The 21664-nt window shown below is 51.5% G+C and overlaps 10 protein-coding genes across 10 annotated transcripts; 5 read left to right on the top strand and 5 right to left on the bottom strand.

Moving 5' to 3' along the window:
* Positions 1–242: 242 nt before the first annotated feature.
* Z517_01951 (uncharacterized protein) lies at positions 243–1352 on the bottom strand (the record flags this gene model as incomplete). The annotated part of the gene is made up of 1 exon (XM_013434907.1): positions 243–1352. One exon carries the CDS (start codon positions 1350–1352, stop codon positions 243–245), a length of 1110 nt encoding a protein of 369 aa, XP_013290361.1.
* Positions 1353–2125: 773 nt separating this feature from the next.
* Z517_01950 (uncharacterized protein) lies at positions 2126–3124 on the top strand (the record flags this gene model as incomplete). Its single annotated transcript, XM_013434906.1, has 1 exon — positions 2126–3124. The coding sequence occupies one exon, from the start codon at positions 2126–2128 to the stop codon at positions 3122–3124; it is 999 nt and encodes a 332-aa protein (XP_013290360.1).
* A 203-nt stretch (positions 3125–3327) lies between these two features.
* Z517_01949 (uncharacterized protein) lies at positions 3328–5001 on the bottom strand (the record flags this gene model as incomplete). Its single annotated transcript, XM_013434905.1, has 1 exon — positions 3328–5001. The coding sequence occupies one exon, from the start codon at positions 4999–5001 to the stop codon at positions 3328–3330; it is 1674 nt and encodes a 557-aa protein (XP_013290359.1).
* A 1013-nt stretch (positions 5002–6014) lies between these two features.
* Z517_01948 (uncharacterized protein) lies at positions 6015–7852 on the top strand (the record flags this gene model as incomplete). The annotated part of the gene is made up of 4 exons (XM_013434904.1): positions 6015–6792; positions 6851–7089; positions 7164–7499; positions 7562–7852. The coding sequence occupies 4 exons, from the start codon at positions 6015–6017 to the stop codon at positions 7850–7852; spliced, it is 1644 nt and encodes a 547-aa protein (XP_013290358.1).
* A 756-nt stretch (positions 7853–8608) lies between these two features.
* Z517_01947 (uncharacterized protein) lies at positions 8609–11248 on the top strand (the record flags this gene model as incomplete). Its single annotated transcript, XM_013434903.1, has 2 exons — positions 8609–8723; positions 8784–11248. 2 exons carry the CDS (start codon positions 8609–8611, stop codon positions 11246–11248), a joined length of 2580 nt encoding a protein of 859 aa, XP_013290357.1.
* Positions 11249–11606: 358 nt separating this feature from the next.
* Positions 11607–13499, top strand: Z517_01946 (uncharacterized protein; the record flags this gene model as incomplete). The annotated part of the gene is made up of 1 exon (XM_013434902.1): positions 11607–13499. The coding sequence occupies one exon, from the start codon at positions 11607–11609 to the stop codon at positions 13497–13499; it is 1893 nt and encodes a 630-aa protein (XP_013290356.1).
* A 773-nt stretch (positions 13500–14272) lies between these two features.
* Positions 14273–15337, bottom strand: Z517_01945 (uncharacterized protein; the record flags this gene model as incomplete). The annotated part of the gene is made up of 2 exons (XM_013434901.1): positions 14273–15034; positions 15098–15337. The coding sequence occupies 2 exons, from the start codon at positions 15335–15337 to the stop codon at positions 14273–14275; spliced, it is 1002 nt and encodes a 333-aa protein (XP_013290355.1).
* Positions 15338–16244: 907 nt separating this feature from the next.
* Positions 16245–16923, bottom strand: Z517_01944 (uncharacterized protein; the record flags this gene model as incomplete). The annotated part of the gene is made up of 2 exons (XM_013434900.1): positions 16245–16626; positions 16685–16923. 2 exons carry the CDS (start codon positions 16921–16923, stop codon positions 16245–16247), a joined length of 621 nt encoding a protein of 206 aa, XP_013290354.1.
* Positions 16924–17403: 480 nt separating this feature from the next.
* Z517_01943 (uncharacterized protein) lies at positions 17404–19338 on the top strand (the record flags this gene model as incomplete). The annotated part of the gene is made up of 1 exon (XM_013434899.1): positions 17404–19338. One exon carries the CDS (start codon positions 17404–17406, stop codon positions 19336–19338), a length of 1935 nt encoding a protein of 644 aa, XP_013290353.1.
* A 415-nt stretch (positions 19339–19753) lies between these two features.
* Positions 19754–21472, bottom strand: Z517_01942 (uncharacterized protein; the record flags this gene model as incomplete). The annotated part of the gene is made up of 1 exon (XM_013434898.1): positions 19754–21472. One exon carries the CDS (start codon positions 21470–21472, stop codon positions 19754–19756), a length of 1719 nt encoding a protein of 572 aa, XP_013290352.1.
* Positions 21473–21664: the final 192 nt, after the last annotated feature.

The raw sequence follows: 21664 nt of genomic DNA, 5'->3' as shown, positions 1-21664 counted from the left end.
GACCTCACTTGATAAGGAAGTGAAGATGTGCTCTTTAGGCGCAGGAATGTATTGTGGAAATGAAAAACACTCAGGGTTTTTGGACAAAAAGTGGGATCAAGGCGCAGAATGATTACGATTGGGGGACAAGCGGTGGGAGCGAGCAAGGTGCTTTGGGAGTTGACACCATTTACAGATTGTTCGACCATGGTAACTCTGATAGTCAATCTCATATTCGTCCCTTTCCTCGGTGTTTCGGGGCATTATCCGTCGTCCCCTCTGAAATCGGCATGTCTGAAATATTTCATGCCGACCCAAGCTACTACCACCCAGACCCAAGCCATGATACACGTCAAGACCATCAGTGCAGGGTAGTACCCAACGATAGGTAGAGTAGGGTCATCCTCCAGCTCCGGCGGCGCGTATGGTGTTTCTCCCACATCCCAGGCCCAAGACCACACCCCGAAGCACGACCCCATACCCACGACGAATACAATCCACGTCACGAACAAGATCACGTAACCCCAAAATGCCGTCTCGGAGTAATCCCAGAAATCTTCATCGGGGGGCGTCCCAGCGATAGACTGCGGTTGTGTAGCAAGCGGCGAGCGAGTGCGTGAGCCAAACATCCGACGCATAGGATCTTGAATGGGGAAATAAGAGTCGGTCCCAAACGAGGACGTCGATGAGGGCTTGCGCAGAGCAGGAATACTTGGCAATACGAGGTCTTCGTCGTCTGTTGAGGCATCAGTAGTAGCCAAGTTGGGACTGATAATTGACGCGGCAGAAGAGGCCGGGTCAACAGAAGCGATACTGCTGCGGATTGAGGGTATCGAGACCCGTGATAATGTGCGAAATGGCCATGATGGGGGAGACTCCGGCGACACCGGGCTTGACTTTGATTGCTCCTGTCTGGCACGAGGGGTGGGCGGCGCTTCTAGCTCTTCATCTGCAGGCTGCCCCAAAGGGGAGTTTGCACCAGAGAGAGGTGACTTTTTGACATCGGAGGTCTTTCTGTCCCTCCCTTTTCCCAACACCGTTTTCCTTAGTGATCCCTTTCTCTTCCTTTTGCTCTGGGCTTGTGCTTCTGCCATGACACCTCGCCCCCGAAGGGAAAGATCTGGTCCATCTCGATCAGCACTATCCGTCTTGTCCTGGTCGCTGTTTGTACGGAGGAAGCTCAAACGTGAGAGGAGGTTTCCGGAGACGGATCTCTTGTGACCTGGCGCCCCATCGTTGCGCTTCTTCAACTTGTTGGTCTCTCGAAAGTCTCGCTCTTGTCCGCTATGATTAACCTCGTCCTCGATTTTGGGGAAGGGCGTAGGTTTATCTTTTTCGGAGGGATCGGTGTCGCCATGTGTGTATCCGTTCATGGCAGTTCTTCAGGCTTTCAGACACTCATATTGCGCGCCACAGTAGTAATTCACCCAATCAACAGGCCGACTTTGGTCTGCCCGCAGCGCGTGCAAGACTCGCTGTCAGTCGGTCGGATAGGAAAAGACGTTGAAGGCATTGAAATTTGTCTCCGAGAGTTGCCGTGTCGCAGCTAAAAGAAGGGCACAATTGTGTCTAGGACACACGCGAAGACTCGGTGAGTTGGTGCCAGGTTTGGTGTGGAGCTTTGGACTTGGCACTTTGGGGATTGATTCCGGGCTTTCCAAGATTTCAATGTGTAGCTCTGCAGTCTATACTCATCAAGACAGCAAAGACATTATAATTAGGCTTCAGCTTCTCTCCTCTTTCTACCACTGGTATCTAGGGATTACACTGAGTGCACAATTGGTGCTGAAACGGAATGAGGCAAGATGCTGAGTGCACCATGATCCGCACTATTTCAGGACGGGATACTCGGCATCATCAGGCCTGATCACAAATTGTCAAATGAGGTGCTGATGTACCAGCACATCTTTGCCTGATCCCATTTGCTCCATAGTTGTCCCTCCATGACAATGCCGCTTATCCCTCAGCAAGTTTTCAGCTGACATTCGGGAGCAGGGCAGACAAAGAAGTGAGGCCTATTACTTCTGTTCAGAGTCCGACTTTCATTCATCAAGCTATACCGAGTGACTCTTCCTTTTTACCATCCCTGATAAAGCACTTCAACTTCTCACAGATTCGAAGCAGACTTTTTGCACACCTGCTAGCGATGGCTGCCCTTGAGAAGAAGACAATCGAAACTAAAAGATCACTCACTTACACATACTATGTCTCGCCTGAGAGCCAAGCTGATTCCTCCAAGCCAGCCTTGTTCTTCATCCATGGCTTCCCCGATAGCGCTCTGATGTGGTCGGAAGTCATTGATCGGCTCTCAGACCTGCCATTCAGGGTGATCGTTCCAGACTGTTTGGGCTATGCGGGTACTTCCAAACCTAGTGATGTCTCTATGTACAAATGGTCTGGCCAGTGCGCTGACCTTGCCGAAATTCTGGAGGCCGAGGACATCAAGAGGGTCATCGTTATTGGTCACGATTGGGGAGCCATACTGGCCCAGAGGTTCTACAATCGCTATCCGCAACTTGTGTCTGGGGTGATCTTGTGTAATATCTCTTACCGACCTCCGTTGGCTGAGAAATTCGACCTTGACGGTTTTAATGCCATCACCAAGGAGCGCTTTGGATATCCTCTTTACCAGTACTGGTATTTCTTCACCTCTCCCGATGGCTACAAAATCATCAACAGCAATCTCGAAAGATTCTGGGAAGTGTTGCATGGCGCCGATCCCGACTGGATGAAGAAAATGTTCGCCGGCGAAGACGCGATGACGAATTACATGTCGGGCAACGAGCGGGTCGCGTTGAAGCCATATGCAACAGAGCCCAAGTGGAAGGACGATTTCATGCAGCGCTTTACCAAGGATGGCTTCCTGGCCCCAACGAATTGGTATAAGGCGTACGTGCTCAATGTCCAGGGAGATGACGACAAAAGTATTCCCAAGGAGAACCATGTCGTCAACGTGCCTTTCTTCTTCATCGGATGCACGGGAGACACCGTAGGCCGGACTGATCTGATTCACATCTCGAGAGAGGGGGGATATTTGCCAGACTTTGAAATGACCGAGATCGAATCTGGTCATTGGTGTGCGATGGAACAGCCTGGAGAGGTGGCCAAAGCCATCAGGGGGTGGGTCACGAAGCGGTTCTCATGAGGGAGCTCTGTGTATGTGTCTATCAATGACTTTCTCAAGTTTCCCATGTCCGCCCTAAGGTCTTGTCTAGGATCTTCGGTCTGGATCCAGCTTTGCGCGGGCTAATCTTGATTCTTTGAAGAAACACTCGTTTAATCAATGGCAGTCTATACCTCAAAACACCCTATACCGGCAGGGTCCTGAGGATTTCTCCTCTTCTTTCACTAGAGATCGAGCACAATGGTGCCAATGCCTCGGGACACACAACTTAGCATAGCTGAACTCTTTTCATCGTCCATCAACCCGGTCCCTCGGTGCTCAACTTTGCCACTTCTGACACCGACGCGACAAGTGCCACAATTGCCGGCCTCGCAGGAGGATGAAATATCCAATCCCGCCTCTCGCAGAGCATCGAGCAGAGTTTTCTCTCCGTCTACAGACAACGTCTTCCCCGAATCAGCCAGTTCGGCCATGAATGGATCCCCCGAAGTCGCAATCTCGAAGGATTCGAAGTGAAGATGACTGGAACAGACACCCATCGAATGCGCCGCTTCGGTAACGGCGTTTTGGAGTCGATCCGAGCCGCAGCAGTAGATATGCGTGTTGCTCCTCGCTTTTCCCACCACCGTGGCGGCATTGAACACCTTTCCGGCGGACTTGTCGTAGATGGTAACGTTGGATCCAAATGATTTGAGATATCTCTTCAGAGCCAGGTCGCACGAGCTTCGAACCAGATAGTGTAGATGGTAGGGCAATTTGTCGCGTTGGCAGCGGTTTGCGGAGGCAATGAATGCGGTTAGGCCAATGCCGCCGGCGACGAAGACATGCTCACCGGCGTCACTGGAAAGCGGCAAGCTCGGTGTGATCTTCCCGAACCATAAGGTATCGCCCAGGTTCAGGTCCTGGTGCACAAAGCGTGATGCTCCACGGCTAGTCTCGCTGAGGGCGACGGCGACCTCGAAACTATTCGTGTCGCCTGCAACGACGGAATACGCCCTAACCAGCTTTTGGTGGCCCAGCTTCACTCGCACATGCGACCCTGGCTTAACATCCTGGGTCTCCGATAGGGGGTCGGTGCGCTCCAGTGTCAAGGAAACAATCCGCGGGGTCTCCTTTTGTTTCTTGACAAGTCTGTAGCTAGACCAAATGTCCATTGCCATGCTATCGCCGCCCGTGAGCCGTCCCTCCTGGTTCTCATACTGCTTCTTGAGGCGATTCTCGAAGATGGTACGGATCTCTGCTCCTAGCTCCTCGATTTCAATCAATTGCTTCATGGCCGTCTCGTTCCGCATATCGTGATAGAGGTAGTATTGAACTTTGGCAATGGTCCATTCGGGATGCGGTCGTCGGAGAAGTACCATGTCATCTCCAGCTTGCACTGTGCCTTCTTCCAGAATTCGATACATCCATCCGGTCCGAAAGAGGTCCTGGGAGCGCTTGGACATATCCTTGATCTGGAATCGGTGGTTCAACTTGAAGCATGGTTGACGCGGCAGCGAGACCTGCGCAACAACGGTGCCAATCTGGATGACATCGCCGATACAGAGATTTCGTTCATTGGCATACTTTGCGACGAGGTTTTCCCCAAATCCGCCGGGGATAAACAGATGTGCGCTCTCAGGGAGCTCTTCTTTCCATCGACGATAATGGAGCGTGCTGTATTGCAGCAGGGCCATTTCCGGGCCGCCATGGAGCTCGAAGGCGTGTTGATCACCCTCACATCCCAACTTATTGACCGTAACAGGACCTGGTCGGACGTTCTTGAAAATAGCAGACTGCACCTGGATGCCGAAGACAGGTCTTACCCTACCGGTCCTTACTTCAAGCACTTTCTCCGATGCCCATGGCTGTTCGAGCAGTTTGATTGCCTCGACATCTTCATCTTGGAATATTGCCATGTTGGCACGACCCAAGTCGATTGCCTTTGCCAATAAATTTCATATCTGTCGGAGGAAGGGACATTTTTTAAGGGCTGTCGTCCTGTCTTCCGTCATTTTTTACCAGTGTCTAGGCTGACTCAAGAGGATTCAAGGTTGCATAATTGGGTGCGTATAGCCCCGAAGTGTAGAGGCGCCGTGCCCTACGACCGAGATGGTAGCGAGGAGGTGAGATGTGTATCTCCGAACCGACAAGTAGTCTGGACCTTCCGGACTTGAAACTTCTAGCGGAGCGAGTTAGAACGCTAAATCACCCACTCACAAGCATCTCCCACTTAAGTCTTTATGCTTCATTAGCAGGATTAGCAGACCACAGATAGTATACCGACTGATGCAGTATTTTTTACTTGACTTAGAATCCTTGACTGGTGGTCGGATTTGGTAGACATAGATTACCGCGTTCTTTGACAATTATGGGAGAGCGTTAGCGGCGCGACAACACCCGCGGAAAATATTCCGACAGCAAAATTAAGTCCGCAAAAGACGACTTCGACCGTTACTTGACCTAAATGGCTCGAAACCAACACAGGGAGAAGAGACGCTGCGTGATTCGAACTCTTTGATTGCCACATGGCAGTCCACACCAGTTGTCCGACAGGAGAAAGCTAGCAGGCTGAAAGCCAATGGCAACTGTTGGAGTGGAACGAAGTCTGGTTGCTTGGGACGTCCGCTGGCCTTGAACTAAGGATTCTTTCTCTGCTCGGCAAATGGCGACAGCATTGGTCTATATTGCGTCTATACGAGACCAGAAAACTTAAAGCCAATTCTCATGTTCATGAGACCCTCCAGCTCCTGATCATGCAATCCAGACCCATGGATTCAATTTCTATTATTCAATCGCGCCAAAATAGTCGGGTGGCGCATGCAAGCTGCTTCTCCTTATATCTCTCGATGCCTTCTCGACCAGTTTCTGGTTTTCACAGACGTTGTGTCACCGAATTCAGCTGCGTGGTTGCCAAACAAACCAAGGTGCAATGGCTACGAGACGATTGAGCGTCAAATCAGGAACGAAATCCCAGCAGCACACGATTGCCGTCCAGAATGACGATGCAACGCTCGAAAGATTAGGTGTGAAGCAAGAGCTGCATCGAAGCTTCTCATTCTTGTCGGGCTTGGGACTTGCTTTCTCTATCTTGAACTCATGGACAGCTCTAGGCGCAAGCATGTCATTGGCACTTCCCAGTGGCGGTCCTTCCGCCGTTATTTGGGGTCTGGTGGTCGCTGGCATTTGCAACTTGTGTCTGGCGGCGTCCTTGAGTGAGTTCGTGTCCGCTTATCCGACCGCCGGAGGTCAATACCATTGGGTCGCGGTGATAAGTTGGAAACGATGGGTGCCGCTCCTTTCCTGGATTACTGGCTGGATTAACACCGCCGGCTGGGTCGCCTTGTCCGCTGCCGCAGGTCTTCTTGGGAGCTCCCTTATCCTGGGCATTATCTCGCTGATGGACCCGTCTTTTGAACCTCAGCGTTGGCATCAATTCCTCATCTATCTCGGGTACAACATTGTCGCCTTTCTGGTCAACGCTTTCATGACAAGGCTCCTTCCACTGATCACTCAATCAGCATTAATCTGGTCTCTTCTTGGTTGGGTTGTGATTTCGATCACTGTTCTCGCGTGCGCATCACCAAATTATCAAAGCGGCCACCTTGTCTACGGCACCTTCATCAATGAAACAGGCTGGCCGAATGGCCTTGCTTGGCTACTGGGCCTTCTGCAGGGGAGCTTCGGCCTCACTGCATATGATGCTGTCGGTATGTTAAATAATGTCTATGGCCAAAATTTAAGGATACAAAGCTAATAAGAACGTAGCTCACTGCGTAGAAGAGCTCGGAGATGCTGTTGTTCAGGCACCGCGAATCATGATGGGTTGCGTTCTAATTGGTGTCATAACTGGCTTCATCTACCTCTCGATCCTACTCTTCGTCTCGAAAGACCTCGATACAGTGATTACTTCCGCTGCCGGCCCAATGCTGCAGATATTCTATGATGCAACAGGCAACAAAGCAGGCGCCATTTGCTTGCTTATGTTCCCACTCATTTGTTTGCTAGTAAGTGGTTCAGCACATGGGTCCACGGATTCCGAGTCAAGTATCCCACGCTAACCTATTCTCCTTTTCCAAAGTTTGCCGGAATCGCCATCATGACCACGAGCAGCCGAATGGTTTACGCATTCGCTCGAGACGGAGGTCTTCCAGCGTCACGGCATCTAGCCAAAGTCCACAAAGGGCTAGCCGTCCCACTGAACGCTCTCATACTCACAGCCGTTCTTGTCACAGTCTTTGGATTGATTTTCCTCGGCTCGTCAAGCGCCTATAATGCTATCATATCAGCCTCCGTAGTTGCGCTGGGGGTTACCTATGCCATTCCTCCCACTATCAACTGCCTGCAAGGCCGAAAGGCCCTTCCGGAAACTCGAGGGTTTATTCTGCCAAAGTCTGTTGGCTGGATTTGCAACTTGGTAAGTTTTGCCGCTTGGGGTCCCGAGATACCATTGGGGAGGTTTATGCTGACGGCAACGAGGTGGGAATTGCCTATACGCTGATCACAACTGTGTTGTTCATGTTTCCTCCGTTTACACCTGTAACAGGCAGTAACATGAACTACTGTGTTGCGGCCTTTGCAATTGTATTGGTCGTTTCCGTCGTCCAGTGGTATGTCGACGGCCGGAAGAACTACACTGGGCCCCGCCTCAACCTGGAAGCGCTCAAAAGTGGGGAGGTCATAGGGATGGCACCTGTTGAGGTTACCCAGCATCAAGGAGTTTACTACACTGGAGGCAAGGTTGCCACTCTACCCAACGAGATGCAATGAGTTGGTAGAAGACGGGAATGAGCTTGGCGCCTCTTCACAGGGAGCCTCTGGAAAAGGAAAAGCGGCAGAGTCTGACAGAAGTAGACACCCTCTTAGAATCCAGCTAGTCACTAAATAGCGATAAGATAATTAATGGTATTAATAAGGATAGAGATACCATTATGCCTAATGAGGTTACACTTAAGACACTGGTGAATTCCTCCTCGTTACTATTTCTCGTCAGACTGTACCTCTTCTCGCTCTGGATGATCGAGGTAGAATCCTAGCGAGTTATTTCCCCCATTTCTCGGGCAGCTGCTCAAAGTAGGTATGGCGAGAAGGTCGTTAGATCTAACTTTTTAGCCTCAAATTAGCTTGTTGTGGGCCTTTGTCAGGTGCAAGGGCCCCCGGAGCGCACAAGAGGAAAGAGCAAAGACGGCCCCGCCACTGTCCGCTGCGCCATCTTCGAACTTTGCATGATTCCTCGCCAACCTGCTTCCGCTGATCACAGTTCTGCCCACCTGTGTCTCCCTCATGATATGTCTGCTTGTATGCCTATGTTCGAACATCATTTGCAAATACCTTATTTGAACACCACCGTCAACCTCTCCGAAATTGTACTTGAATCCAACTGCATCATCTTGGTCATGCTCGCATGACCAAAACCCGTGGCGCGTCCGCAGCGTTGCAAGCCCCTTCCGAGTCTCGGTGCATCGACAATGTGGAAAACGGCGTTGTTTGTTGGCGATTTACAACTACTGCAACGGTAGTCGCGGCATGTCCACTGATGCTTCCATCAGTGCTCGCCAACTATGGGGCCAGTCGAGCACCACCCACACTAGTCGGACAGTGACTGATTCTTGGTGCACGCCTTTAATTCTACCCAGTGGAGGTGTGTAATAACTACAGAGTCCTGCATATATGTGAGACCAGTCGCTGATGCAGAAGACAGGCATCTTTATCTTCAATGACGATACAACAACTACTCTCTCGGCTAAAGTCACCTTCAAACTCCCCTGCGAAAACCCCGAATCCATCATCAGCCCCGATACCACAGGCAACTCGTCAGTTATTGGCTTCTCCAACCCGTTCTATGCCTCGATATCACCCCAGATATTCGCCCTTGCCACCGCGACCGTAATCAGCTATATTCTCGTCATCCTCATTTTCATCACCCCGAGGACGTTCTATGTTGGAAGTCCGGGAGGAGGCGGCGCCCGCTTTCTGGGTCGGCGTGGCATGATAACAGGGTCATACGGATCGTCCTCTATCGTCGGCGTTGGACGGAGACCATTACTACAAAAGATTGCAGCCGTCACAGTGGCAATTTCTCTGACAATTGCCACAGCAGACACATTCCACGTTGCAGAGGAGCAATACAACGAGGGATATATCGACTCCAGCCTGTTGGTTGACAATGTGGTGGATAGTTTGGAAATTCGCATCATCCGAGTCATCTCAGACACGTTCCTCTGGCTGGCACAGGTGCAGACGCTGATACGCCTGTTTCCGCGGCATAAAGAAAAAGTCACCATCAAATGGCTCGGGTTCGCCATGGTATCCTTCGACACAATTTTCAGTATTTTGGATTCTTTTGTCAGTGGCAACCCAAGGACCAGGCCGAGGAGCTTTTCAGACGCTATTCCCGCCCTGAATTATTTGTTCGAACTGGCGATTTCGCTGATCTACGCTTCTTGTGTAGTGTATTATTGTCTATCGAAAAGGCGGTTCGCATTCTGGCACCCGAAGATGAAAAATATCTGCTTGGTGGCACTTCTGTCGCTGGTCTCGGTTGTGATCCCGGTCGTCTTTTTCATTCTGGACATATCGCAACCGGATTTGGCAGGATGGGGTGAATATATTCGGTGGGTGGGTGCTGCAGCCGCAAGTGTCGTTGTTTGGGAATGGGTCGAGCGAATCGAGTCGTTGGAGCGAGATGAAAGGAAGGATGGGATACTTGGACGGGAGATCTTTGACGGCGACGAGATGCTTAATATGACACCTTCGGAGGACGCAAGCTGGCGCGGGGATGATTCGAGGCCTTATCAAGATGGCAATGGGCGTAAGGGGATGGCGGAAGGCATGGTCTCCCGGTATCAGCGCCTTCGTGCCCGGCTGCCGCTGCGAAGGAGGCGGAAGAGACTTCCTGCAGACGGCATCGCCACTGGTACGGATGCAACTGATGCAATTGGTCAAGCCGTTGGGGTATCACAATACGTTATTCCTCCACAGGTTATAACGCCCCCCAGCAGGAGTGACACAGGAAGCGCTGCGAGCACGGTCTATGCCGTACGATATCACAACTTGACGAGTCCATCGCCAAACCCACAAGCTGATTTGCGGACCCACCCTGAACAGTCTACCACTCTTGATGCTTCCAAAGTGTCTGGCGACTCTGGGTCTTCTCCCTCTGATGCGGACAAGGAACTCGCTTTGGAAACAGTACTTCCCAGAGCACCAGAGCCTCAGGGACGCAGCATTTGGCAGGCAATGCCGAACCCCTTTAAGCGACGGCGATCTGATCCTCCAGCGGAAGTCGCCGACGCTCAGAATGCGACTGGCGTGCGGCGGTCACCAATCGACCGCACCCTCAATTTAAGAGATCGAGTTGGGGCATTTGCTACTGCGCAAAGAGAGCGGCTTGCTAGTCGAGGAAATGTACTCGCATCGGCTTTGCCAGTCACAGTCATTCCAGCGCCAAAGAGTAATGGTAGGACATGGTCCCCAGACGATATTCGTGAGCGGTCAACAGACGACAATTCTACCCGCAGAGAAACCGCAGATGCCTCGAGACAGCGGCCAGGCAATCCTGCAGGAAACTCGAGCGCGCATGACTCGGCCCAGGTGGTGGACGTCTCCGGACCCTTAGAGGGTCGAACCTGGATTCCAGCTGAGGCACATATCCGCTCTCGCATCACTCCAGGGCCTCAACGCTCTGATGGCGCCGCATTTCCTCCCAACCCTTCGGAGAGTCTCGTTGAGGTTCAGCGAGTTCCTCCGCAAATTTACTTTCCTCGAGGCTCACTCACTATCTCCGAGTCAGAGGCCAGAGCTAGCCGGATGGCTGATCCTTTCAGTGCAGCTTTGCCAAGGTCTGCAGCATACGTCCGACCCTCAACCATCACGCCAATCGCAGAGGACACAGCCGACGAGGTGTACAGTGACCCCTCAGGACCCAGATCACACCAGCCGGAGCCCTCTATGCCCCAAGCGCAAGAACAGATGGCTGAAACCCCCGATGAGCCTCGACATGTCGACATGGAATCATCTACTCATGATGCCACTGCTGAGAACTCCTCGTTGGTGATAGTCACAGCGAATCAGGCCCACGATGAGGAGGAGCGTGCTTCGCAAACAGAGACGACTCAGGATGCTGATGGAAGAGACACTGGTGGCACGACGACGCAACCCATTTAGTTGGTTGCAATGACTGCGCGTATGTGACATACACTATTTAATTTTCTCACTTCACCCATGGTGAAACAAACAGGTAGAAGGGCAAGCACGAGGCTGTGCATTTCTTCTTTACCCGGCGACTGGGTATACTTGGTATACAAAAGTAGGTGCTATATGCACCGACGTAGTAAATTTTTGCTGCGGATCACAGAGTGGGTGATCAGCAGATATGACGATTGGCTCCAAAATGTTCTGCCTGATAGTGCCTCCTACATAATAATCGTTTACTGAGAGTACACCAAGACTGCGCATGCCACTCGAACTAGGGACATGTGTTGACCATCTCAATCGTTGCTTCTTTTCTCAATGATGTTACAGCATGACTTCGCGCGACAATCATCTGTATAGCAATGGTCCCGAAGTACAAGGCGCATTCGGTGTCGACACGCTCCCTCTCACCACAGTTGCCCATATCATCTCCTACCTGGAAGACGATGTCGCTTCCCTTGCGCGACTATGTCGCACCTCACGCGTCCTTTGGTACATGACGCTCCCGCATCTATGGAGAAACGTCACACTGAAATCATACCGCACTATCCGCTATAAGGACGAGGTACCCGAGGGATTTGGGAGTGCAAGTCCTTTCTCTATGGGACTCAATGCCTTGGTAACGAGAAATGTGTCGAGTTTGGTTCGCTCACTGAGCTTGGAGGGGGAATATAGTGCCTCCGATCTTTACGAATATTCAAGAGCTGGTCGTGTTTCTGAGAGTATTATGATGCTGAACATCGCCCTACGGGCTGCAATTGACAAATGTACCCATCTCGAACGGTTCCGATGGGATTTGGACGTCAGGATACAACCAAACATGTATGGTGGGCTGGCGAAGCTCTCTCGACTCGAAGAACTTTGGGTCCGTTTCCCTACGAATCGCTCTCCCCAACCGTCTTACGATATCCCACCTTTACCAAATCTCAAGTCCTTGACAATAACACACTACGACCCTCTATGTTTTCCCGACGACATTGCCACCCTGCTCCTCCACGCAACACGTCTCTCGAGCCTAATCATGCACTTCTCCCCTCGTATGCGTGAGCAAGGGGAGCCGTCTGTTGTGCTTACGCATTTCTTTCGGAAAAATGCTGCCGCAAAACGAAAACTTCGTTTGCGTAAGATGGGCCTGTATAACCTTCTCGCCAACGCGGACACGGTAGAGTGCCTCGCTGCATTCGATACGAGCACCGTTGAGGATGTGACAGTGTTGAATACATTCGGGGCGGATGAGGATGCCCTTATAGCGGGGAGGGAAAGCACAACTCATTTCATGGATCGCACATGGCATGTGATGGTGAACAGCAAGGAACATCAGCCGAGACCCAAATCTCTGAGGCTAGATCAATTGCATAAGAGACATGCGATGGATTTGGCCCAGTTTGTTGGACTGGAGAGGTTATACCTCGTCAATGCAAGGTATAGACCAAGCAAATCAAACGACACAGTGGCAAAATGTAACGGTCAAGGCCGCAGCAACGGTGTCGGCGCTTTGGATTCTGCGTCTCCTTCTTCTGAGCACTCCCCTTGGTCTGGATCAATTGTCAACGGAAATGCCTCTGCTAGGAATACACCCGGCCCGCCCGCTTCCTATTCAGCCACAACCTCCTTGAGGGACCTATACATCACCAATATCTGCACCATATGCGGTCCTACCCTTCAACACCTGATTTTACCTGGCCGTTGGCCTCTCCCGACCTCAATAACCGCCCGTCTCATCCGCTCGTGCCCCAATTTAACACAGCTCGCCGCCGCCATCGAATGTGCCGAGGACTCCCAGATCGAGATGCTGCGCTTATTAGTGCCATTCCTGAGTGAACTATGGGCCATCCGTGTGCTTACACCTTCGTATTCACCGGACTGCGCACTGGGTGGAGAGGATGGCAGGAAAATTAGAGAAGCGCACGACAAGTTTGTGTGTCTCCCAGATTCTATGCTCGAGCAGAAGATAAGCGAGGCTTTGACCGAGCATAGTAGATTGGGTGGACTTGAGCAACCGGATTTTCAAAAACTGAGGTACATCGGGCTAGAGAGCAAAGTTTGGGAAATTGGTGGAGTGGTAGAGGACATTGTTCGACGAGAAGTCGATCCGGGAGAGGATGCGCGAGAAGTCGACGGGCCCAAGGAAGAAACTGTGTATCGGCGGCGGGTGAGGAGAATCGAGGAGAAAGACGTGCAACATGTTGAGATATGGAAGATGGATTCGCTGGACATTGTTTGACCTAACAGGGTTCGACAGAGCTTCCTCTGGTCTTGCAGGGCCACAAGCATCTCATGTCCCACCGTTCTCTTGACGAGTGGAATGGACGTGTCGTCTGGGTTCACCAGGAGCAAACCTGACTGGTGTTGCTGCAACACATCGATAACTTCGACCCTCACCTCTTGCTCGTGTCTGTGGGTCAAAGCTTTCGCCGTGGAGAATACAGGCGGAAAGTAAATGCATCTTAAACACCGAGCATGGCAGTGGCATGCCCTCGTGGTCAGGGTTACCTGTCCTCGATATAATGTTGGAAGAGAAGGAATTTAGTAAGCACACTGATGATGGCTAGCTACAGGACGAATTTATGGAAAAAGGGAAAGGGAAAAAGGAATATGGCAAGTTAGTTCTTAGACTAGACTGGGTAATTGGCAAGGTGGGAAAATGCATTGGGACCAAGACACAATACTATGTCCTTGGGTTTTTGTGCATTACATATCCTCCATTTACGTGGTTGTGAAGGGATTGAAGATGATTTGTCCCCATCTGCGAAAGATAGCCCGGACCAAGATCGATCAATTGTCTTTTGGCTGAACGTTATCCATAAGCGATAACCGCGGTCCCAGAAATGCAATGCTAGTCGCCTTGGGGGACTCGACTAGCTAGCCATCGGCATAGATCAATTGGGCACCAGAACTCTCGTGCATGACTCGACCTCGAGCAGCACTGACATGTATGCACTTGGCGAATTCGTCCCACAAAAAGGACTTTCTCGTGATAGTCTCGGGCTGCCCTGCTTAATAACGTGGGTAATCGCGTCGATAGCCGTCGTCTTCATCGACTGTGGGACCAAAGGCCCGTTGGCACTTGAACGACCACCACTTCGATAGCGCGTAGTAGACATAATTATCGGCATTGTTGGTGGATGGGAACGCCACGAGAGGTTGCATGGGGAGGGTGTTGACCAGCATGGCGTGAAAGGGACCATAACCATCCGGCGGGAACGGACCCTTCCAGTCATCGATCACGCGTATGAGTTCCTCGTCCAAGGCAATAAAGTCCTCAAACTGTGGAATGTCCTCGAAGAGGTAGGTCCAGTGGAAGAGCTCATGCAGCATAATCCCGCTGAGGCTTATCATGTAGCCGTTGTCATGATCAAGCAGATTGTCACAACCATACCCGGGTTCGGGAGCTCCAGTGGGATCTCTTGCCCAGGCTGGCGGATTTTCAATGTCGGCGAGTGATGGGTGACTGAAGGAGTAATCGCAGACGGACATGAAGGCTGGTGGCCCCAGCTCGTCAATCCGCTGCTCAAAGTATGCCTGAAAGCCTGGCATGACTGAACACATTGGATCGTATCTACCAATGGCGCTGTTGTCATTGATGGATATTGTCAAGAGGTCGAACTTGGGGTTGACTTGGTTCTGCCCGATGCCAGAGATGAATTGGTTGATATCGGTCGGATCTGGAGGAGGGTCATCGAGCGGGATGTTGGCGATGGTGTAGAACGCGTTCCTGACAAAGATGGCTTCCTCTGGTTTGAAATAGCGGAGGTACACCTGGATTACCATGTCAGCCTGGCATGTGATCGTCATCACGAAGCGCAGATTCATTTCCCTCACAGGTTCGCAAGGGTTGAAGGTGACCGCGACCAGTCTCGCGAGCATTAGGGCTTCATGGAACCCCCAATGAAGGTCATTCTGTCGCTGTTCGGGGGTTTCGGGCAAATCCTCCTGGTTGACGTTGCCGTTGCCCTGGTTGTCAAAGCGGAATCGAGGACCGCGAATCTGACATAACGCGATCTGAGCAATGAGCAAGGAGAGTGTTGCTGACAGGTAAGGGAAAGGCCTGAGCGAACGCATGATTCGAGAACAGGAAATCAAGGTGCTTGAATCAACGCGTCCTGATCCGATCTTCCATCTAGGGGGGGTTTTCCGGTGTGCGTTTGTTCTCGCACTATGCTTTTCTCTTCCTCTTTTATACCCGTCAAGGAGGGAATTTCTTCAAGGCTGTCCTTTGGGTGGAGTGAAATCTTGCATCACTTGGTGACATGTCGCTTTTGCCCGATCGGCTACCTTCGCAGTGAATGGGCATCTTTTCAACTACATTATCGATGGGATGTACGTGATTGTTCATGATGTCTGCTGTATTCTTGTGTCAGGCAATACCTATATATCGGAAGCAGATAGTTGTGGCTCGCGAGCCAGAATCCGCTGTCAATGGAGCGATTCCGCCCCCAAATTCTCGGCGCCGAAAATGGGAGACACAAAACTCCAAAATAAATAAATTCTGCACCTTCAATTTCTGCTCTTCCCTTCCTTTGTTGCGCGACCTCCACAGCACAATGAAACCCTTCTTAGAAACCCCCGCCGCCTGACCCTCTCAGACCAATGTTGAAGACTTCGAGCATTATGCGATTGAAGTGTGTCAAGCATGGTGTCCTTCACCAGAGCTCCGCGCAATAAACATCAGGTTTCGAGCTTTGTTAGACGCATTCTGATCTTGATCGCTTCTATCTATGCTAGAGCTGGCCGTTTTATTTTACCCCAAAGCGAGCCAGTGTGGACAGGGAAGCTAGAAAAGTACCAGGTCTCGAATCACGGCTAGAAGACGAATGTCTATCTGGTCGCGAGGCTTCCACACATCTCTACTGTCGCGACCCGTCATGGGTTGTGGTCTGATTTTATGTGGACACATTGTTGTTTCGATCTCTCATCGCTTGTTATACAGTCTGATGTCAATCATATCTACGTAGCCCCTGGTCCAAGGTCATTGAAAAACACCTGCCCGGGTCATAATAGCCTGGAATTCGTCCATGTTCACGCCCCTACCGACACCCTTGCCTCCGTTCGCCTCCAGTATCATGGCTTTCAATACGTCGTCATCAACTTGCTCGTTCAACGTTTTCGCCACAGCCCGCAAGTCCTGTAGTCGAATCACCTGCTCTTGTACGCCGGCGCCTTGACCAGGATGGAAGAGATTAAAGGCTGTCTCAACTTCTTCTGCTTTGGTCTCATCCGTCTTGGATTTCAGTTGAATGGCACACAAGGCCAGGAAATGCGGGTACGTCACGTAGCCTTCCGATTCAGGGTCAAGTGTTTCGATGAATTCTTGCATCTGTGATTTACTACTCGGAGCTAGGCCTTGTGCTCTGACAGAGGAGAAGGCAGTCAGATATAGAATGCAACATGGAATCTTTCCCGACTTACTTCAAGACGTGTTGCACATCATTCGTCTGAATAACGCCTTCCTTTTCTTCCTCGTATCCGTCGACATCGCCTAGAGAAAAGAGGCTCCATGCTTCTTTGATCCTAGCCTCTTCTTCTGCCGTGATATCATTCTCCTTTGCAAGCTTTGACCGGCGTCCTTTTGGCGTAGCAGGTGAATTTGCATCTCGGCTAGACCTAACAGCGGCCTTGCCTTTGGCTGGGGTCTTGCGGGGAGGCATGGGGAACTGTCACGGCAGAGCAAGGTCCTGCGGAATACAGTCCATTAGCTGCCGGTCAAATGCAAATGATCTATTTTCGTCCGCCTGCGCCGAGTCTAGAGCGAGGTAGTTGTTTAGACGAACAGCCTTGAGACAGGGGAAGGGTGGTGGATGGAATCCATCGTCGCCACGATGAAAAAGTTGCGTGTTTTGGTGACGCCACATATTTTCAGCCTTGACTCGAGTGGCGGTGACGAGGCTGCGGCGGCACAAACACCAGCGGCGGCTTACGTATCTCTTGCCGCCTTCAATGAACTACACACCACACGAACACCACAAATACCTTGACTGTACCTTGTGCACATAAACCAGTCTTCAGTCTGCATGATGTGATAGCCGTGTCCCATCTTTTCTCCCCCACAGCATGGAGGTCGAACTGTACATCTACGATCTGTCACAGGTAATGTCCTGCCCGTACGGAGACAACGCCAGCACCAGCTAATGGGCATCAAGGGCCTCGCCCGCCAATTCTCTCAAGCCTTGACAGGAACTCACATTGACGCCATTTATCACACAGCAATCGTCTTCAATAATGTCGAGTATTTCTTCGGCCAGGGCGTGCACCGGAAAGTTCCTGGCTCAACCCACCATGGACGACCGATGAAGATCGTGAGTCTGGGTCAGACCCAACTGCCCCTGGATGTCATCGACGAGTACATCGAGTCGCTGGAATCAATCTACACGCCTGAGTCGTATGACTTGTTCTTGCACAATTGTAACAACTTCACCCAAGACCTCGCCATGTTTCTGGTCGGCAAGAGTATCCCTGATGAGATTCGAAGCCTGCCACAGACCTTTTTGAATACTCCGATTGGACAGATGTTGAGAAGCCAAGTTGATGAGTCGATGAGAACCATGACCCAGGCACCCGATGCTGTCGCAGGTCAAAATGTTGGCCACAATCATTCGGCTGCGCAGAAGGCCTCGAAGACTGATCGCAACGGTGTTTTGGCCTCTGCGTCACCTAATGGACCCTATCATAGACTCACGGCGCCTACAATTATCAATGCACAACCGCCCGCAGATAGCCCGGGCAAGGTTCACAATATCACCACACTTTCTGAGTTGGATTCCCTGCTCTCCTCGGCTTCACACTCGTGCGCCGTGCTGTTCTTCACCTCAGCGACATGCCCGCCTTGCAAGATCGTTTATCCTACCTATGATGACTTGGCTGCTGAAGCGGGCACGCGTTCCGGTGCAAAGTTAATCAAGATTGATATTTCGGCGTCGCCTTCTGCTCATGCAGTCGCACAACGATATAGTATTCGCGCGACACCGACATTCGTAACATTCCTCAGGGGGCAGAAACAGGATGAATGGGCAGGTGCGAACCCGTCACAATTAAGAGGCAATGTCCAGTTGTTGCTGCAGATGGCAAAGCCCGAACCCCATCAGCACTCGAAGTTGAGGTTGCCGACGTTTCAACGTGTTATTGAAACACCGATTCTCTACACAAAGATGCCGCCTCTCGATAAGCTGCTCTGGAAATTGGGCAAAGCTTTCTCTGATGAGAAATCGGTACAGAGCCTCGTGAGCTACATCAAAATGCGAGACGCAAAGGGTATGACGGAAGCTGCACTCCCGGATCTACACTCCTTCAGCGAACACATTGCCTTGATGGTTCCAAGCCTCCCAAAAGAGTGCCTCTTTGCAGCCATCGACCTTGTTCGCGTGACGGCGGTCGATCCTCGCGCAGCAAGTTTCCTGACTACTGAACCCGAACATCGCACACTCTCAACTCTCTTCAGTACAGCCCATATCTCACAAGGCGATTTCGCAAACACGCCATACAACGTTCAATCTGTCACCCTCCAGCTTGCGTGTAACTTGTTCTCCTCAAATGTCTTCCAGGAGCACGCCTTCAGCACTCAATCCTCTGCATCTCCTACCACCAGCGGCGACCTGAAGCAGAAGATAGAAGACCTTGCAGCACAGTGCCTGCTATCACCACATCTGAATTCGAGGTCTTTGGCTGCCGCATTGGTATATAACCTTGCGAGCTGGTCCCATAATGAGCGGATGCATGCAGACAACTCTCAACCTCCGTCCCCCGAGACAACCGCGGAAGAGGGGGGAGCAGTGAGCGACGACCTCGCAGCCGCTTTGTTGGAGAGCATCTCGTCTTTGCCAACACTCACTCCTGTCCTAAAACCGACACCTTCGGGCGGCGGTAGTGTCAAAGACACCCTGCACGCCCTTCTCCTCACTCTGGGCATGCTCCTCTACTCCGCTCCAGCTGGAGATATGCTTTGGGACCTGTGTCGGGCGATGGAGCTCGGGGATGTTTTGAAGGAGCTGGGCAAGAGGGACGATTGTAAAGGAGAGGCCCTATTGAAGGATGTCGGGGAGCAACTATTGGGCAAAGGTGGGTTTTGACTGCTGAGTGAAATTATGGGAGATCATTAGACATACCATCGGCGGCGGAGTGTTTGAATTCACTTGTTAGACAGAAGATAGAAGACGACGACTCGAGGAGAGGAAGGCGAATAGATCGCTAGCTGTGACAATCATCGACAAGAAGCGATCACTCTGCGTCATGCACGCAAGTCAAAGTTCTATGTATCATTCTAGACCCTATGAGCGAGTTTGCGGCAGGGCTTTCGATCCCGGTCTATGTATACATTGAAGAGGCAAACGGCGTCAAATCTTACACCATAACGCAATATAATCATGCTGAACCATGTCCTGTTGCACCTATCCCGGTCAAGACCATGTAGAACCCATCCCCGAGACCATCAAGCAATATTAGAAATCTCACAAAGCGCCTCCGGATGATGGCACCTTTGCGGTGTCACGTAACCTCTTTGATGCGACACTGCCAACCACTCTCCTTCTCCAGCAGCGGCAAACTCGCGCCCAAACACCATCCCAGTTCGTTGCCCTTGATCTTCTTTGCAATCTTAACCTCTCTATCAATAGGCATTTCATAGCCTGTGTGCAACAGCGCCGACATAAAATTCAAATCCAAACACCACTCGGGCCTCTCGCGGAGATCGTCCAGGGCACCCTCGATTCCGGCAAACGCATCCCACGATTCTTCTCCGCCGCAGACTCTGGCGGTCAGATCTTGTAGTTCGCGCAGAGTAAATGATTCAGGCATACCCAAGTCGTGCGTGCGGTCATAGAAGTACGAGAAGATGTAAACATCCTCCCTAGCAAAGGTCTTTTCGAGAGACGGTTGATGCACGCCGTTAAAGGAGCAAGGGGCTAGCGTGCATGCTTTGTCTTTGTACAGAATGGCTTCGGCGAGGGCTCGACATTGAGCTGGGATAGCGTCGGCGGGACCCTCCATTATCACTGTATGTTCTCCTGACAATGGGTGATCCGCAGGCATCTCGACAACGACTTTCTTCTGTACTCCAGGAGTGATGCAGCTATTCGGGATTGGCTTGCTGAGCCACGCCTTGGAATCGGGGTTCTGTTTGTGCATGCGATCGAGGACTAGCTGGTGCAAGGCCTTCCGCGCAGACATGAGCCCGTAGCCAAGATGGGAATGCTGATATAGCTCAAATTCTCGCCCTCCAAACTTGAGGTTGTACTTGTGGTCCCCTTCTTCCATTTTCTGGGGCATGCCTCCATGCGGACTGTTCTTAAAAGTTGGCTGGAAGACAATCTGAGTTGAGCCACCCCCGAGGTCGAAAATGGCTGCGGTTGGAGTGTCATCGGGTCCCCCAATCTTGCCCAACAGATAGTTGGTAGTGATCCAGGCAAAGACGCCTTCGTCCTCACCTTTCATGATTTCCACCCCGCCCTTTTCACGAGACACTACAGGGAAGGGGTAATGGGTCTCCAACCTGTGCCGAACAGCTTCGAGGATCTTAGCGCTCATCTCGTCCCCCAGCAATCGCAGACCAGCAGTCGCTTTGACTGCGACAGGCGTGCATGATTTGTATTCATTTGGCACCGAGGTCATGGCGACTTCCATGAGAGGGTCAAGACTCCTGGCAGCACCTTCGGCATCTGTCTTGTATGAACTCAATCCCGAACCCTCCGGCCTCTTTTCAGTCATCTTGAACTCTTCGTTTTCTAGTTCCGGTGTTGGCCCACAGTTGTTGAATTTGTAGACATGAATTCTGCTGCCCGTGCTGCCTGCGTCGATCATGATGGCGTACTGCACAAGAGGCCTGGACGGATCATAAGGTTTCGTGCACCTCGAGGTAGGAGAATTGGCCGGAGTGTAGACATCTGGGACAGAACCATACGTGGCCTCATTTCCTCCTGAAAGGAACCAGTACAGGACTATGATCAGAGCGAGGACTCCTCCTGTCTTGAAGTAACGAGCCTGGCGACTTTGAGTCATCCAGGCGTTATGAACGGACTCCAGGATGGATGGTTGGCTTGCGCCCGAGCCGCTGGTTTGTCGATTTGTTTTCTCGAAGGGGTCCCAGGGGGTGTTGTTGACTGTAGCGCGAGGAAGTCCGCCACTAACAGACCGGCGCCGAGGGGAGGAAGTAAAAGGAACGTATGACCAGATGCCGGATCGGTCTGAAGTTTTGGCCCAAGAGGACATGGAAGTCGGCGAAAGCGAGTGGAATAGAAGGAAAAGGGGAATGAACAATTTGAAAATCGGTCGTCAATACTGCGGATAGACACAGGCCCGTCCGTCAATGCGGAGAAATTTATGAGGCTAACGTATTATTTGCCGCGCGTCGAAGCGTTGGGGTTGCAAGTGACGAGATTCGAGCTGGGACTTATGCAGTAT

Source organism: Fonsecaea pedrosoi (genome assembly GCF_000835455.1).
Source record: "Fonsecaea pedrosoi CBS 271.37 unplaced genomic scaffold supercont1.1, whole genome shotgun sequence".
Taxonomy (NCBI): Eukaryota; Fungi; Ascomycota; class Eurotiomycetes; order Chaetothyriales; family Herpotrichiellaceae; genus Fonsecaea; species Fonsecaea pedrosoi.
The sequence above is the reverse complement of the archived record's forward strand: the minus strand, read 5'-3'. Positions and strand labels throughout refer to the sequence as shown.